Consider the following 18,423-nt stretch of genomic DNA (forward strand, 5'->3'; position numbering starts at 1 on the left):
ATCAGTGGATTAAAGGGTAATTTATACACGAAGTTATAAACACTAAAAACTTAATGTCAGCGATAACGCTATGTGTTAAAACGTGTGGGACAGAGTTTCAGGCAGGACTCCTAGGGACTTTTTTGAAACTATCTTTGACATCTGAGTGGGAACGACGTGCTAAACAAATTCCCAAAGCATAAGCCATTCGGTTCAAAATGAATAGCTCCGACTCTAGCAAAATCAAGAATTTCTCTGCCATGAAGAACACCATAGACAAAATCAAGAAATGGGCAAAAGAAGAAATGATTTGCAATAGCGCTAATTTATAATGCATCACAAAATCTTGATTATCAACAAGAACAGTACAGGAAGTCCCACGGGAAAAATGAGAAAGAACAGTAACAGGCTCTTCGGAGAGGGAGCATCCCAAATGCCTAAGAAGTAGCTGCAGAGGTACTCAAAGTGGCTAATAAGAGAAATGTAGCCCTGGCCAATTTGGCTCAGTGGTTAGAGCGTCGGCCTATGGTCCAGAGAGACTTGGGTTCGGTTCCCGCTAAGGGCGCGTACCTCGGTTGCAGTTAGTCCCCGGCCCTGGTTGGTTATGCGGGTGGCAGCCACTCGATGTGTCCCTTTCACGTCAATGTTTCTCTCTCTCTCTCTCTCTTCCTCTCTCTCCCTCCCACTCTATCTAAACAAAAAATGGACAAATGTCCTCGGGTGAGGATAAAAAAAAAAAAAGAGAGAGAAATGTAAAAATAATTAGCACATTATATGCATCAGGTTGGCAAAGGTTAAGAGACAGATAATGCCAAATATTGTTGGGGGTGTGAGAAGACAGGAACCCCCCTGTCCTGGAGGGGAGTGTAAGTGGGTGTAGCATTGGCCAGTGCGTGGTGAACGTGACGTACAAACGTACCCTGTGACCACGCTGGACAAGGATGTCCAAGGCAGCGCCGCTGTGGGCGCAGGGAGCTGGGGACAAGCTGAGTGTCACGCCAGGGGGACGGCTAAGCACATGGGGCAAACACCTTCTTTGGAGCACTCATCCACAGCTGGAGGCAGTGAACTAAGGCACAGGCAACAATGAGAAACAACACTGAGTGGGGGGAAAGGGAGACACAGCCCTGGCCAGTTTGGCTCAGCGGTTGAGCGTTGGCCTGCGGACCAGAGAGTCCCGGGTTCGGTTCCTGCTAGGGGCATGTACCACTAAAAATAAAAAAGGGAGACACAGAGTATGATGAGTACTACAAACTGATTGCCAAGTGATACACGGAGATGGATCAGGGCAGTGAGAAATACGGTCATGACTGTAAAAACCCACGGACATGACAGCGTGGGGAAGCCTCCTGCCTGGAGACAGTCTTCTGGCAAAGAAACCTCAGCCGCCACGTACACAACAAGTCCTGAGTGAGAAACTTACTGTGCGAACGACACCTTGATCTGCACTTGGAGTTCGACCCATTCCTCCTTTTCCATCCTTCCGCACTGCAGCAGCTCCTTCAAAAGCCTCTCTGCTTTTGTCAAGTTCTCCGCAGCTTCCTTAAATCTGCGTCGCATTCAGGAAACTTGACCCTTGGGTCTAGATTCTGGGACCCTAGTTCCTGGACATCCTTGGCTCTCATACTTCCCATCACCCTTCCGGAGTCATCTGTCAGCTTTGAGCATGAAATATAAGTAACATGAGCAGTATTTCTATTGGTAAGTAGAGGTAAAAGGATACTTTTGAAGGGAGAGGAAGGCTCTCCCCATGGTATGAAATAGCTCAACCGAACACCTGAAAACATCTGTATTGTCGTTATAGGGAGGCAGAGCGGAGTTGGAGAGGATTTCTTTGGCTTTTTCTGCATGTTGTTTGGCCTGTAGGGACAGTCCTGTGGACAAAGAAAAAAGAAGTCTCAGTTTCTCTATCATCTCAGTGGACAACAATATAGTTACTCACAGTCAGGGAAACTAATCAGGTCTCCTTCACCTCCTATCAAGTGGAGAGGTGTCGGGGCAGCAGGAAATATTACGATTGTAGCAAACAAAGTGTCTTATACCAAGTACTGAAGATGAAATCTCCACACTCTAGTCCTCAAGATAAGATCACTTTTTCCCAAAATGGTCTTTTTAGAAAGAAAACAGAATAAGCAGGAACTGAACAGCTTTGAAACCTCACCAATATCAGACATAAAGTATGTTCTAAATAATTATAAAGAAAACAAATGAAATACAAGGATTACAGCATTCTGGGCAGGAAATAAGATATTCATGAATTTTAATCCTGGCTTGGTGACAGCGATCTTGAAACGTTAAACATTCCGAATCTTCTGCTTACCCAGCTAATCATACTTTGGAGAGTTATTTTAACATGATACAAATACGATAATATTTACAAACACTTACAGTTCCGATGAGGTAATAGGCTAATGTGCTGCAATCTCTTATTCCTGTGTGATAATAGGCTAATATCAAACAAAATGGAATAATTTTTTTAAAAAGTTACTTCCAAGAACCAATTCCTCAGGGCATTCTGGGTTCTTTCTGTGACACTGCGGCCCTGGCCGGTTTGGCTCAGTGGTTAGAGCGTCCACCTGCGGTCCGGAGAGACCCGGGTTCGGTTCCCGCTAAGGGCACGTACCTCGGTTGCAGTTTGTCCCCGGCCCTGGTTGGTCGTGCGGGTGGCAGCCACTCGATGTGTCCCTTCCACATCGATGTTTCCCTCTCTCTCTCTTCCTCTCTCTCCCTCCCACTCTATCTGTACAAAAAATGGAAAAATGTCCTCGGGTGAGGGTAAAAAAAAAAAAAAGTGACACTGGGGTGGGGGGGTCACCAATTATTTCTCAGGGTTTTTCACTTCCCCACACTCCCCTCCTCCTTCCCACACTGATACTCCCCTCTGTACCCCCTCCTCCTACATTCATACACTCTCATCTTCCATCATTGATTACACGGAGTTGTATCTCGAAGGTCTAAAAAAGCTGTCGAAATGCAAAGTTAATTCTGTTCCTGTCTATAAGACAGAAAGAATATATTTCCTGATAATGAAAATTCAGAGAAGCTCTTACAGAATTTTATCTTATTTTTTAAAGCACACACTTCATCCCCCTGCCAGAAACGTATTCGTGCCGACGATGCCAGCAATATTACAAAAGACGCGGCGGGCTGCGGTTTCGACCTTGGTCCATTCCCTCAGGTAACCGGCGCTCAGTCTCCTGGACGCAGCACCAGGTGAGGTTCAAGGACACGGGCTCCGAAGTCAGACTGCCCAGAACGACGTCCCTGCTCCACCACTTACCCTGAAACTCTAGCCGCAGCTCCCTCAGTGGTGAGCAGGGAATAATGACATTGCCCACGTTATGGGACTGCGGTGAAGACTGAATGAGGCTATGCATGGAAAATGGCGTGGTGCCTAGAACTCAACAAGGTCTCGGTAAAAAGTACATACTGCTTTGACTTTAAATGGAGAAAGAGAGACTCGTGCGGAAAGATAGCAGACTGTGGAAGAAAAGCATCATGTGAAGTCCCAGATGCCAGGAGACGGGTACTGGCACTCAAAACCCTAGGGCTGAGTCTCAGACCATCTGTGCATTAACGCTGTGATCTGGGCAAGCGGTTTCAACTCGGACTTGTTCCTTCCCACTCTGAAAACTAGGAGGGAGAGCTCGGTTGGAGCTAGATGATCTCCAAGGTCCCCTCTGGTGCTGACAGTCTCTTATCTAACAAGTAGAACCAGTCTACCATCAGTTTTGGCCGTATTTATTGGGTGCCAATTCTTTGCTTAGCATGTTGGTGTTTTCCACTTGTTATTTTATTTATTCACTGGGCCGATCCTGGGAATTTAGTGTGCCCATCATCATCATGTTTCAGATGAAGAAACAAAATACGGAGAAGCAGTCTTGTCCATCTTCCCCTAGGCTGCCCAGTCAGAGAGGAGAAGACATGATATCCATGTTTGGACCTTCCCTGTACCCACTCTTTTTTCTGTTTTCTTTTGGGGATACCTACCCCCCGCCCCCCGCCGCCACGTGTCCATGTGATTTAGCCAAGGCTGGCCTCTTCCCCAGAATCCAGTAGAGTCAAAGGTGGGTCTAGCTAATTACAATACTCCTTGCTTCTGACATACAATCCAAGTTAGAAACTGATCACTTTGTTTGAATACCTGAATCTCACCAAGCCTACAGTAGGTTTTACCCTTGGATTTCTGAGTTGTACGCACCGATAAATTACCTTTTGTTTATGCCAGCACCGTTTATTTATTTTGCAGGCAGGGATCACTTAGAGACAAGAGACTCCCCATCAATACAATTTGAATGGATTCCATTTCAGGCCCCTGCTCTGGTGCCCTGGGCCCTTTCTACAATGCCTTCCAAGTTAACAAATTAATCCTCTCCCAAGAACCCTAAGATCATAAAAAACAAAACTCCCAAGGACCCAAATCTTCCTTCCCCTTTTTGATATATTATATAAAAAATCTTACTGATTCTTTCTGAAAGGAGATGGCTTCCCAATGTGTGGAGAGGAGAATGATCGAGATCATTCTCAAGATCACTGCAGTTAAGTGTGAGTCAATATGGGGGAAGAACAGAATCCAACCGACTGAGCCTCTGCAGTCTGAGCTGAGCTCACCTTTCAGCTGGAGGTAGCCTTGAGCCAGATTAACATAGGCCTCTGCTAGTTTCCAATGGTAGTTGCCATAGCAAATCCTCGTCAACGCTACGCAGCGTACAAGCTCCGGGATCGCCTGCTTATACTGTGAGGAAGAGAAAATGAGCTCATTTTAGACCATCCAGACCACTGAAAGCGTAGAGCCACAAAGCACAAAAGCACCTGGTACTCTTTCCCATTCCTTATATATTTATTGCAGTGCCTACTATGTGCCAGGCTTGGTTCTAAGCACTTGGGGTGCATAAGAAAACAAAACAAAGATGGGTTTTGGGTGGTAGTGTTTAATTCTCCAGCAGAACTCGGACTGAAAAAGGCTGCCAACCTAGTTCCATCTAGCACAGGGCCTGGCACATAGTAGGTACTAAATAAATATCGGTTGCATATGAATAAGCACACATTCAGTATTAGATTCATGCCCTCTCTCCATAATCCTATTCCTCCTCTGTGTTCATTACAAAGACACAGGGTACCAGTGAGCCTCCAGTGACCAGGCCAGTGGAGACCTAAGTTAAAGACTGTGCTCTCGCCCCTCCATCCCTGACTCCCCCTCAGTCACCAGGTTGCACTGATTTTTTTTTTTTTCCCTTTATTGATTTTAGAGAGAGGAAGGGAGAGGGAGAGGGATAGAAACATTGATGAGAGAGAACATAGAATGGCCGCCTCCTGCATGCCCCCCACTGGGGATTGGGCCTACAACCTGGGCATGTGCCCTGGCCAAGAACTGAACTGGCGACCTCTTGGTGCATAGGTCGACGCCCAACCACTGAACCACACTGACTGGGCAATTTCAAATTCTTGTCAAACAATATCAGCATCTCTACTATCTCTGCTGTAGTTCAGGCTCTTGTAATTCCTTGCTGCAAATGTCCTCCAAACTGTCCCCGACCCTCACCCCGTTCCGCTCTCTTCTCCAGCTATGAGTGATTATTCCAGAAACTCAAACCTGCCCAATGCACTCTCCTGCTTACAGTACTATGATCATTTCTTACACCTTCAGGAGAAACATCTAAACTCTTGAAATTAAAACCCTCCAGGCCCCTATCCATAAACCAACCTCCTTTCCTGCCCGTGTCCCATGGAAACAATTTAAGCATTCAGTGATGGATAAACGGATAAAGAAAAGGTATATGTAGCTACACAATGGAGTAGTATTCAGCCCAGGCTGGTGTAGCTCAGCTGGTTGGGCACCATCCTGTGCACCAAATCCTTTCGGTGCTTGTTTGATTCCTGGTCAGGGCACATGCCTGGGTTGCGAGCTTGATCCTGGGTAGGGGGTGTGCAGGAGGCGGCTAATCAATGATTCTCTCTCATTGACGTTTCTCTCTCTCTCTTCCCCTCTCCCTTCCTCTCTCTCGCTCTCTCAAATCCAAAAGGTTCCTTGTAGTTCCCCAAACAGACTGTGTCCCTCAGACCCTTAACTTATTATCTGCCACCTCCATCTATTGTCTTCCCCCTTACCTGGCCAACTCCTAATAAGCACTGTTACCAGGGCAGGCCAAGTACTTCTATCCCTAAAAGTGTGTCTAGATTGCTGTCCCACCCCCCACCTTCAGGCTCATTGTCTACCCCTTTCCCCACAACCCAGACCCCCACGTTTGACAACTATTTCACCTGAACGTGTGTCCGTCACCGACTACCACTGTCTGTCTCCTGTCAATCTTCCCAACCAAACCATGAGTCCCTCCGGGGCAGACGCCATGGCTCTGCCACCCTTGCCCTCAGCACCTGCACAGGGCCTGGCATGTGGTGCCCACACAGTAGGCCTTTGGGGAATGAATGAGCAAACAGAGCCCGACACGTAGGAGGTGCTGGAGAAACGCATATGAAGCGGGGGAAGCTTTTGAGGAGAGGACAAAAGTATGTAGAGAACGAGAAGATTAAGAACATAAGAATTCTAAGCTCGGAGAGCAGAAGCTGCACCTGCTTCGTGTCGCATTCCAGTGCCCAGATGTGCACATTCGAGGGGCTCAATAACTATGTATTGACCGGCGGGAAATGAGAGGGCAGGAGGCCCAGCCTGCGAGCAGCCAGTGTAGAAGACACACGAGTCAGGGCAGACTTGTCTGTTCATCTGCGCGCTCATTCAGGCAAACTCGCTGCTTCCAGCCGCCGTGTTGGAGTCCTGACCTGTGCCATACCCACCCGGGCTGTGACAAAGGAGCTCTCCTGCGTACTTCCTCGTGCCAAACTCCAGAGACTAGGCACGTAAGCTAAGCGACTGCACTTCTCAGCAACCAGAGGACAGGTATGGAAAAGGAAGGCTCCTTACTTCATGCCTGCTGGCATGGGACTTCGCTTTCTCTTTGCAGAGGTGGAGTTTCTCTCGCGGAGGCTGGAAGAGGACTGTCTGAGGTAGCTGGACCTCGATGTTCTTTCCAGGGGTTATGCTGACAGCAGCAACGACCTCCTCTAAGTGGTTGGATACGTGGGTTTCCTGTGAGTCTTGCATATTTTTACATACATTATCCTCTGGTTTTTAAATAAGAAAACAGTGGCGTTAAATAATCATTTGCATGTTGACTTTTAGAAATATGTGTTGCATTATACTGAGGCTAGATTCTAGGAAAATTTCAACACTACACCCATGGCTTCTTTGAAAATAGTAGCATTCTAGCCAAAAAAAAAATCCTGGTATCTAGTACTGACTTCTTTGTAAAACTTTCAGGCTGATTTTCAGTTTAAATCAAACATTCTTTATTCATTATATATATGTATATATACACACATATGCACACACATACATATACACGCATGTCTATATATAACATGCCCATGTTATATCTAATATGTATATATAATATATAATAAATATCTAATATATAATATACACTAGAACTCAGCTGATCCCAAACAACTCTCAGAGCCCAGGTTAGATCAGCTCAACCCCCATTGACCTTGAAGTGGAAAAAAGTGACTTCTTAAATTCCACGTCCAATCTAGGGACCCGATTTAACCTCTTGCCTGAAATAACCAACCAACCAATAAACAAAATAAAAAACACACAACCAACCGACCCACAGACAAAAACAAAAACGAAATAATGGTTTTCAAGAGACGGGGTATCAGACCTGACAGATGGAAGAGAGAAGCACAGGGAGCCGCATGATCGCCCCAGCTTACTGCTTTGAGAAAGTTTCCAGGGCATGCAATTTCAGGGGACCTAGAAGTTACCCTGTAGACTATCTGAGCTGGGAAAATAGAGCTCAGGGTTTGAGTCTACAGGACAGACTATTGGAGCAGACTGAGCTGTGCAGAGAGGAGCCCAGACATTAGCAGAGGGAACCCCTCACATATGGGGAGGGAATACTGATTGGCAGGTATGTAAGGTCTGCTTGAGTCTGGAGAGAGTCCTCTAACAAGTCTGAAAAGAATCGTGTCTCGTGCTCATCAAGGCAAGCAGTGCCTGTTCCCACCAACTGGACTGGAAAAACTCGAAATTCATGATGCAGAGGGAAAAGTACTCCAAAGGTGTTTGTCTCCGTAATGGAGAGTAATAGCCCTACATTGGACCCTGCTCGGATCTAAGGAACCCAAACTCTGATGTAACTTCTCATGCTTTTTCTTATTGTTTTTTTTGTTTTGTTTTGTTTTGTTTTTTGTTTCTTTTTTACCAAGGCCTCCAATTAAACTTTCTGCTGCAGTCAGAGCCAGTAATTCCTTAGGCTGCACATATTGGCTGACAACTCACCCATGACCTAGGATGAGTGGCCCTGGCCGATCTGGCTGAACGGTTAGAGCATCAGCCCACGGACCAAAGAGTCCCAGGCTCGATTTCAGCCAAGGGCACGTACCTCGGTTGCTGTTCATCCCCGGTCCCGGTTGGGGTTGTGCGGGTGGCAACCAGTCAATGTGTCTCTCTCACATCAATGTTTCTCTCTCTCTCTCTCTCTCTCTCCCCCCCTCCCTCCCACTGTGTCTGAAGATAAATGTAAAAATATCCTCAGGTGAAGATGAAAATAAATAAATAAATGTTTTGAGTCTTATTCCCCCAACTAAACTGTGAGCCTCTTGAGAGGTTGTATTTTATTCTTTTATATCCCCTATATAGATTGTCAGAGGCTCCTCAAGAAATATTTATTGCATATTTACAATGAATTAGGCCTTGTAGACTTCTAGATGTGCCATGAGGTATTTTATTTACTAAGTGAATTAATGTTTAGAGAATCTTTAAGATGCTATATTTCAGAATTATGTATCGGGTTGGATCCAAAAAAAAACATTGTGTTGCTATTTCAAATACGTTTTTTTTTTGTTTGTTTTTTATCCTCACCCGAGGACATTTTTCCATTTTTTGTTCAGATAGAGCGGGAGGGAGAGAGAGGAAGAGAGAGAGAGAAACATCGACGTGAAGGGACACATCGAGTGGCTGCCACCCGCACGACCAACCAGGGCCGGGGACAAACTGCAACCAAAGTACGTGCCCTTAGCGGGAACCGAACCCGGGTCTCTCTGTACCGCAGGCCGATGCTCCAACCGCTGAGCCAAACTGGCCAGGGCTCAAATACGTTTTAATACAGGGTGGGTCAAAAGTAAGTTTATAGTTGTTACCATGGAAAATATTATAATAATTAATAAATAATACAAGAATAAACTGTTTCACGTACTCACAACTGCAAACCTACTTCTGTACCAGCCCGTATATGTCATTCTCATTTATCAGTATTTCCCTAAACTTTTATATTTTAGTTTCAATAAAAATATCATTTTTGAAAATACTGTATAAATGCTGAATTTCATTTTTGAGAACTATTGTTAATTACCTACTACTTCATATACAATAATTACATTTTGCTTGATCATTAGCAGATCTGCCTCTGCATCTCCCCATCTACAAATACATACAAAATTTGAATCCAAAGATGATTCTAATTTTCTCTTAATAGATGGGTTGGGTTGTCTATTATGCTAGGTATGATAACATACAAACAAAAATAACTTTCTCACTTGGTAATTACAGTAACATTACTAAGTGTTCCTCTATTAAAACAACAACAAACTACAGCTTCTTGGAGTATAAAATCATTTATAATTAATATGATCTTGTTCCCTTTATTATCCAAAAACCCAAGGCAAATCTGGGAATAATGTTCTTCCAACGCCACCCTGAAGAGAAAAACACCCTTTCTGAATACCCCGCTTCCTGACACTCTTGGATTGTGCCTGCATTTTATCTGGTTTTCCCTCAACAGTAACTTCTTTAAAACTAGCGAAAAATCAGAAAAGTTTCAACTCTCACATCTCTGTGTTGTTAAATCCTTTGTCCATTCACTGCGGCTTGAGAGGTTCTCCGTTTCTCTTTCCAGTGACTTACACAGTTGTCTTGACAGCTATTTCCCCTTGTAACAGCTCGGTGATTCTTTGTTACAGACCGATAACCATCAAAAATCTAAAGTTGGGTAGTTTCAGACTAAAGTAGCCTTTTAGTTAAAGTAGCCTTTTCCGGAAAAGCAACGTGGTACCTCACAAAACTCCAGGGCAGGAGAATGAATGATAGAGCATGCACCAATAGGGAGTGGGGAAGGGTATTTTGTCGAAGTTTGTAACCCAATCCTTGGAAGCCAGAGGTGGGAATTTTTAAACAAGGTTGTCTTTTCCTTGGAATTTTCTTAAAGTGGTATCACCGCATGTTGGTTGATTTCGAGTTTGTCAAAGACTGTCAGCTCCTTGGTTTAGAGTATTCCCCACCTTGTTTTGAGTAAGGCAAAATGTGAAAATTGACATTAAAAGACTTAGAGAACTTTTAAGTTAGTCATAGGATTGCTAACTATACTAACACATTGAATCACTTGGTCACTTATGTGTCCATTTCAGGGGGCAGAAGTCATGTTAAGATAAGTCATTTTCCATGATGAAATATCAGATGTTAAATTAACACATTAAAATATTTCCATTTTTAAAGAAATGAAAATAAGAGGCTAACATTGATTAGTTTTTGAGAAATTGTTCTATCTACTGTTAATCCTTTTTTTGTGACTCTTCGATATGAACAGCAAGTCTTATTATTTGGGTTGATTTTTAATACCCTAAGGATTTTGTTTTTACACAAACTGTAGGTTTCCTCACTTTAAGTCTAGCACACACACAAAAAAATTCCCCAGTATTACAATTTCTTACGTATTTAGAAACCTGTGCAAATGGTCTCAGAAGTGGAGGGCACACACACCATGCTGTATACTTCAGTAACTTCTGAAGACCAGGTTTAATAAATAAATAATTGGTATTTCATGATAACTCATGCCTTGTTTTGGAATAGGTTTTATTTTTATTTCATGTAACTCTGCTTTCTAGGTCATTCATCTCTAACAGTAACTAAACCAACGTAAAACTACAAAGTCAAGCTGGCTTGCCAATGAACCGCTGATAAATGAATCAATATCAAGCTTTACAAAGAATAAATAACAGCAGTTTCACAAGAGGAAAAAATTTTAAAAACCACCTCATTTCGAGAGGAAAGTTGCCACGTTAACAAACAAGGTATCTAAACAACTAGTTTGTTTTTTATAAAATGTTCCCTAACAATGTTTGGATCTTTCTTTCTTTCTCTTTCTTTCTTTCTTTCTTTCTTTCTTTTTCTTTCTTTCTTTCTTTCCTTCTCTCTCTCTCTCTCTCTCTCTCTCTCTCTCTTTCTTTCTTTTTTTTTAACCAGCATCAGGGTCTCTTCCTTTGATGTCTCCATTCCTTGATACAGAAATTTTCGGTCTTGAAGAAATAGGTATTCAAGGCCTACTCAGTCAGGAACGGCCTCAATACTTACTAAGCTGACACTGCCCTTTCCCCTGATCTTTCCCAACAGCAGGCATTTCAAGAGCGGAGACCAGGTCACCGCCTCATCGCTGGAACGAACCTGAGATCCCGTGCTCGGGCTCACTCCTTGCTAACTACCCTTGGCCATGTTGCATCATCCCACCCGGCCTCAGTGTTTCATGCGCCAAAGGAGTACAATAATAGTACCTGTGTCATGGGATTGCTGCAGGGTCAATAGAGGTTAATCTAGGCACAGCTCTTAGAACGCTGCTTGGAACACAACCAGCGCTCGGGTGTTATTGCTGTAACAACGTCTGCACTGAATGACAGCACGAGGGCTCGAATGAATGTGTGAACGAGGGCACAGCGTAGTGACTGACGGTGTCTGAGGTTGGAGCCGGCGAAATTACACCTTCAAACCGCAAAAGCAAAAAGCCACTCTCTCTTGACAGCAAGCCTGCAGCCGCAGCCGGAAGCAAAGAGGGAGGTGGGCGGGGCCAGTGTAGAGGAAGCGAAGCTCTCGGCCAATGGCCACATCGCTTGGAAAACGAGCCTCTCGTCCGACCTATCGTGAAACCGCGAGAACAGGGTGGAATTATCGCGAGGTTCCGTCCTCCTCCGTCGCTCCCTCTTTCCCAGCTCTGTGTAGTGAAGGTTCCGCCCCGCCCCGCTCCGCCCCGCCCCTCCCCGCCGGCGCCTCGCCCCGCCCCCGCCCGGCGCCCCGCCCCGCCCGGCGTCCCCCGGTAGCGGTCCAGCGCAGCCTGCGCCCCGGGGCGCCCGCTCCGCCGGCGCCGAGGTGAGTGTGTCGCTCAGGAGTCCCAGGCGGCCGAAGTGGCGAGGCCCGCTGTCCCGGCCTCCGCCTCCCAGGCTGGATCGGGCGAAAGCCCGGGGGCGGCGGTGGGTGGACCGCGGTGCGAGCGGGCCCGGCCGGCCCTCAGGTGCCTACAGCTGCGGGGCCCTCCTGGCCCTGAGCATCGGGATCCTGGGTCTGGGAAACACCTGTCACCTGGCTCGCTGCTTCCAGACTGTAACGACGTCGGGGTTTGGAACCGTGCTCGACGTGTAATACCCTGCAGACCTCCGTCTGCACACACACTGGAGGTGGACGGCGTGTGTTTCGCCTGCGACTTCCCGCGGGGCTTCCGAGGAAATGGCCTTTCACAGATGCTTTCCACGCGCCGTGTGCAGCCCCGTGTCCAGGGTTAGGAAGTACGAGCGGGTGCTCCGACTTAGGTGCCGAAGTCGGGCTAAGGGACCCCTTCCTCTCCTTTGAGACACCCCTGCCTAACGTGTGTGAAGTGCTCGAAAGGTGGAAGGTTTGGTTTCTTTACATAATCATTAACGAGGGGTGGTGTTTCCCTGCCAGAAAACTCGCTGTGGAGGTGCAGTTAGTACTGAATGTGCCATTTACTTTTCACTGCAGGTAAGAGGTAGAAAAATATCCCGGTAAAGGATGTATATTTCCAATGCATGCAGATTGGAAAACCATTCGCATCATTATTATTGTTATTGTTAGTTAATCCTCACCCGAGGGTATTTTTCCATGAACTTGCCCTTGACCGGAGAGGAACCCGTTACCCTTTGGTCCTTGGGCCCATGCTCTCACTGCTGAGCCACACTGACCAGGGCGCATGCGCATTATTTTTCCATGGGCAACTTTCAGGTTTCATTTGGGTAGGTTTTCACCTCTGCAAGTGCCTTTGTAGCAAGATGCATTTTAACAGGGTTTATTTAATGACGTGTTTGAAGGCAGTCAGTTCCAGCCAGAGGATTCAGAAGGAAAGCCATCCCGGTTACAGTGAATTCTGGTTACCGCGAATTCTCTAATTGGGTCTTTCATGAGTGTGGGTTTTATCTCGAATTTTGCTTTGTAGTCTTACATGTATATAAGCTTTGCCTGCCGCTTGAATGATAATGGTGAGACGCAGAGGCCCCACGGAATTGGTCCGGCAGGCACAGGTTTTAGAGCTGACCCACCCGGGCTGGAGTGCTGGCAAGTTACCCTCTGAGAAACTCAGTTTCCTCATCTGTAAAATGGGGGTAAATTATGTCTATTGCAACGCAGAGTTGTAAGTATTGGGGATCTTTATGGCTTATGGCAAACACTAGGTATATGGTTATCCACAAGCAGACCTTAGATCAGAGAATGAAAGAAATCTCCCTTGCAGTACAGCAGGTCCTCCAATAACATTGTTTTGTCCATTGTCATTTTGTTGTAACATTGAGGAGAACTTAACTCTGGTTCATACCAGGTAGCCTACGGGGAAATTGGTTTCTATATTGTTTCGCTTTAAGTTGCAGAACCTATCGGAGGTGTTAAGTGGGGACTCACTGTATGTGTAATTCACATGTCCTAGTCACCCATTCGTCAGCTAATGGTAGAGACAGGTGCACAGAGGTGGAGACAACCTCAAGATTGTCTTCTGCCTTCAGGAGCATCCAGTCTCCTGGCTAGATTGACAATAAGCAAGTACACCAATAAATATAGAGATTACAAATCGTGAGGAGTCCTACCAAGAAAAAGACCATTGGTTTCTCCGACATAATTGGGGGAATACTTCAGCTTGGGACAGGGAAGGGATTTTCACATTTGAAACCGGAAGAATGGTGGGATGGTGCTTTCCTGGCTCAAAGGAGGGCGCTTTTTTTGTTTTTTGGTTAATCCTCTCTCGAGGATATTTTTCCCATTGATTTTTTGTGTTTTTTGTTTTGTTTTTTTTTTAGAGAGAGAGTGGAAGGGAAGGCGGTGAGGGGGAGAGAGAGAGAGATTGATTGGTTGCCTCCTGCATGCACCCCCAGCGGGGGCCAGGGATCAAGCCCAAACCCAGGTATATGCCTTTGAATTGGAATCAAACCCGGGACCCTTTGGTCCTAGGGCCGGCGCTCTAACCACTGAGCAACACTGGCCAGGGCAAGGGCATTTTTAAAAACTAGAAAAGCCCAGGAACTTGGTGAGAAGCCAGGGAGAGTACTTCCAGATAAGGCGGAAGAAGTAGGCAGGCCCAGATAGCGAATAGCCTGTGGCCTGGTCAGATATTTTCCTATGTTATCTTCAGATAGAGTGGGAGGGAGAGACAGGGAAAGAAAGGGAGAGAGACAGAAACATCGACGTGAGAGGGACACATCTACTGGTTGCCTCCCTCACAACCCCGACCAGGGCAGGGATGAACTGCAACCGAGGTACGTGCCCTTGACTGAAATCGAACCCAGGACTCATTGTTCCGCCGACGGACACTCTACCACTGAGCCAAACCAGCCAGGGCTAAATATACTTGTGAAGGATTTATTTAGTAGAATATCTGCTCACTAGAAAGTCAGGTTACCTGAGAGAGGAGGGGGCGGAGACCGCTGGATTTACGTTTTTATAAGCCTACAGCTAAGTGGTTAATGTATTAGAACGTGGCCAGAGTGGACACAGGAAGACCAGTCACACAGGTGGCCAGGCAGGAGATTGCAGTGGCTTTTGGTTTTTGGGTGACGGGGAATTGTGGATGGATTTAAGAGGTATTCTGGAGATGACCTCATAAATTGGAGAAGGCAGGTGAATTATGGATGGAATCATTCATGACTTTCAGCAGATGGTGGATGGAGGCGTGTGCTATTTTTTGAAATAGAAAAAAAAAAAGGTAGAGGATTTGGGGAGCGGGGAGCACTCCTTTGAATGTGTTAAGTTTGAGGTTCTACTTGCTTTATAGCTGAGAATTAAGATGTGGAAAGATGTGAGACTCTTGCTCAAAGTCACATAATATGTCTCCTAAAAATAGGTGAGTAGATTGAATATATATGGGACAGTATTGGATTCGTATGATGCATTGGGGTATTACTGAATATTTCACATTCTCTGTCCTTTTGTATAAAATGGCAAATGCTGTCTTATTGGCTAGGAATTAGAGTTTGGAAATAATAGAAAATAACCAAAAGGTTACAAAACTCTGCTCTTTGAAAGTTATGTTACTACATTTTGCACTAACTTGGTGTTCATTCCCAGTGAAAAACTATTTTCCTTAAAACATACTTTCCAGTAGAGAGTTTTAAAAAGGGTGCCCAGGAAAATAGAGGGTAAAGGCTGAACCAAGCTTAACTTCTTTTTAGTTTTAGCATTGTCTTAGCATCCTGTGTACGTAAAGAACCCAGGCTTTGAAATACACTGGACCCCTCTCTCCCTCAAGAAAAAAAAATGAATCCTTGCTTTTATTGTCCCTTATGAACTGTTCAACCTTGGACAAAGTATTGAAGCTCTGAGTTTGTTTCTTCCAGTGTTAAGTGATTGTGAAGTTTGTTTCTGTCTTATACCTTGTCAACAAGATGCAAATATTGTTTCTCTTCCTATCCTTGTCAGTTTTGGAGCTAGAAGGAAAATTAATCTGTTCTGGGTTTTGACCTTTACCAATAAATTGCTGTCTCCATTTAATATATTAGGCAACTAAACCCAGAGAAATTATAATAGAATAATATAGCATTCTTATTTCCTAGTTCAGTATTTCTTTTTTCATTGAAATAATTAAATGAAACCACTTCCCAGAACTATGTCTTTGCTACTTCTGATAATCTGCAAAGATCAGGAGAAAGAAATAAAAGAATAAAGAGATTAAAGAAACAAAAAGTTAGTATATAGGACAATATTAAGATAATAAGAAGTGAAGAAACTGAAGCTGTAAATGATCTAGATATATTTTATATACATATTTAAATATTTTTTAAATACCTTAAGCTAGATACAAGATGAGGATTTGCTATATCTGATTTTTAAGTTCTCTGTTTGGTTGCCCATTATGAAACTGGTCTGTATTCTCTTAGACATTCTGATCTCAACTTCAAGACTATTTTTTAAATTAGGACTATTTCTACTAAGTGGTAAATATTGCCTAAATAGTGAGTGTATTTTTATTAGAGCTATTAATTTAGTCTTCTAAATATGTATGACAAATTCAGTTGTTATGAAAAAAAAAATATGGAGATTGAATGTGGAACTCACTGTTTAGTGTCTGCAAATAGTTCCATATGCTGAGTGGTTTATTTGGCAATGCTTGTAAGCAATATTATAATTATGGAATTTTCCTTTTCCTCTTTAGAAATGGACCAATTTTGACAACATGTAGTACTGCAGCGTGCCTGATGGGATCTGTTCAGTCATGGCATCCGAACTTTGTAAGACGATCTCTGTGGCAAGGCTGGAAAAGCACAAGAATTTGTTCTTAAATTATAGGAATCTACACCATTTCCCATTGGAGTTACTGCAAGATGAAGGCCTACAGTACTTGGAGAGACTCTATATGAAAAGGAACTCCCTTACAACCTTGGTACAGTATCCTATTGCATTTTCAAAAACTCATTTATAATGTGGTCCTGACCATGGTATATTTTACATATCTTAAGATATTCAGACTAAGATATATATCCTGTCTTATTATATAAACAGCTACTATAAACACACTTACAGAGGGTTCTTATTAGCTGAGAATTTATTATTCAAGTCCCTGCAGTTGTGTGGTTACAGGAGGAGCTATGTAGGAAAGCAAAATATTCACAAATGTACCACTTATAAAACTGTCCCCATTCAAAAACCCCTCTTCACTTAACCTGTGCATCTGTGTGGGCCGGAGCCTTCTTTGTGTATGTGTTAAGCTTCCTAGATGATTTTTGGATGTTACAATACCAAATGGACCAATTAAGAAGTAAAGAAGAGAAAGACAAACAAGAATGACTTTAACAAAAGAATTATTTCAAGATTAAAATATTAAGATAGGCATTTGGGAAGCTTGATGTAGCCTTTGAGTGTTTTGAAAAAAAAAACAAACAAAAACCTTTTTTATGATTGCACTGTGAAAATTAATGATTTTGAATTGGGCTATCATCCAATTTGTTGGAAAACGTTTTGCCACAAAAACAACATTTGATACACTCTTTTTATGTCCCAAGAATAAGCACATAGTTATCATTATAACCTAAATTTTATTGCATAAAAAATTTTAAAAAACATTTTGTAATTTTTTTTTTCAAGAGAATTCTCCAATCAAACTTTTTATTCCCACTATTTATTAAGAAATTTGGTCTCTGTTTTAAATGGGTTTGCTTTATGTAGCCATTTCTGGTTACCACTTAACTTCATTTGAATTTTATGCTTGAATTCTAGTTCTTACTAATTTTAGATAATTTACATGTCTTTTTTTTTTCTTTATGAATTGACCCATTCTTTATCCCCTTCTCTATATTGGACTTTCTAAAATATCTGAAAGTATATCTTATCAGCTTCATATATATGAGGTGTTTTTCGGAAAAGTTTTATTGATCTATATAAAATACCTACAAGGAGTAAAAGCATTATAAAATTTGCTTGTCTTTGCTGTTCCTGGACATAAATGGATATATATCTTTCATTTAGGGTGGTTAGCATATTGGTATATATGTTATTTGTAGTGCAGAGTTAGATTTTTTAAAATAGATTCTTCAGTTTTCAGACTTTGGTGATCTATATATAGATTTAGGATTTTGGCAAGAGTGATTAAAATGATGAAACATGGGATCAGAGCTGGTTTGGAGGCAAAGCAAGAAAGGAGGAGTGAATGAATAGGAAGAATAGAGAGGGTCCTGACGGGATTGAACCCACCACCTTTTGGTTGGCTGGTAATTTAAAGTTAAATTAAAATGTATAGCTTTCCCTCATTACTTAGTTGCATTACTAAAATGTGCAAGCAGGAAGCAAGAATGGTATTGCAGAGCACCAGCAGGTGTCAGCACAGCCTGGGCAACAGGCTGCTTATTTACCAGGCTTTTGGAGTAGGTACTAATAAGTGGATTTTTTTGTTTTGTTTTTTCAAGTCCCAGTATTCTTTTTTTTTTTTTATCCTCACCCGAAGACATTTTTCCATTTTTTGTTCAGATAGAGTGGGAGAGAGAGAAAGAGAAACATCGATGTGAAAAGGACACATTGAGTGGTTGCTACCCACATGACCCAACCAGGGCTGGGAACAAACTGCAACCAAGGTACGTGTCCTTAGCGAGAACCGAACCTGGGTCTCTATGGACCGCAGTCCAACGTTCTAACCGCTG

General features: G+C 43.6%; 2 protein-coding genes across 3 annotated transcripts in view; one reads left to right on the top strand and one right to left on the bottom strand.

Moving 5' to 3' along the window:
• Positions 1-11,819, bottom strand: part of TTC23 (tetratricopeptide repeat domain 23) — a 50,618-nt gene extending 38,799 nt beyond the window's left edge. The window contains exons 1-5 of the mRNA XM_036277926.1: positions 11,581-11,819; positions 6,899-7,098; positions 4,591-4,714; positions 1,703-1,853; positions 1,403-1,528 (exon numbers count right to left, since the gene is read on the bottom strand). Of these exons, the coding sequence (XP_036133819.1) occupies positions 1,403-1,528; positions 1,703-1,853; positions 4,591-4,714; positions 6,899-7,078 (581 nt within the window). The 5' untranslated portion in view covers positions 7,079-7,098; positions 11,581-11,819. The remainder of the gene's footprint in view (positions 1-1,402; positions 1,529-1,702; positions 1,854-4,590; positions 4,715-6,898; positions 7,099-11,580) is intronic.
• A 260-nt stretch (positions 11,820-12,079) lies between these two features.
• LRRC28 (leucine rich repeat containing 28) overlaps positions 12,080-18,423 on the top strand; it is a 77,941-nt gene continuing 71,597 nt past the window's right edge. Inside the window, exons 1-2 of one of the 2 annotated variants that reach the window (XM_036277924.1) lie at positions 12,080-12,169; positions 16,446-16,673. In XM_036277924.1, coding sequence (XP_036133817.1) covers positions 16,506-16,673 — 168 coding nt within the window. In that variant the 5' untranslated portion in view covers positions 12,080-12,169; positions 16,446-16,505. The remainder of the gene's footprint in view (positions 12,170-16,445; positions 16,674-18,423) is intronic. The other variant, XM_036277925.1, reaches the window with a different exon arrangement.

Source organism: Molossus molossus, unplaced genomic scaffold, assembly GCF_014108415.1.
Source record: "Molossus molossus isolate mMolMol1 unplaced genomic scaffold, mMolMol1.p scaffold_m16_p_24, whole genome shotgun sequence".
Taxonomy (NCBI): Eukaryota; Metazoa; Chordata; class Mammalia; order Chiroptera; family Molossidae; genus Molossus; species Molossus molossus.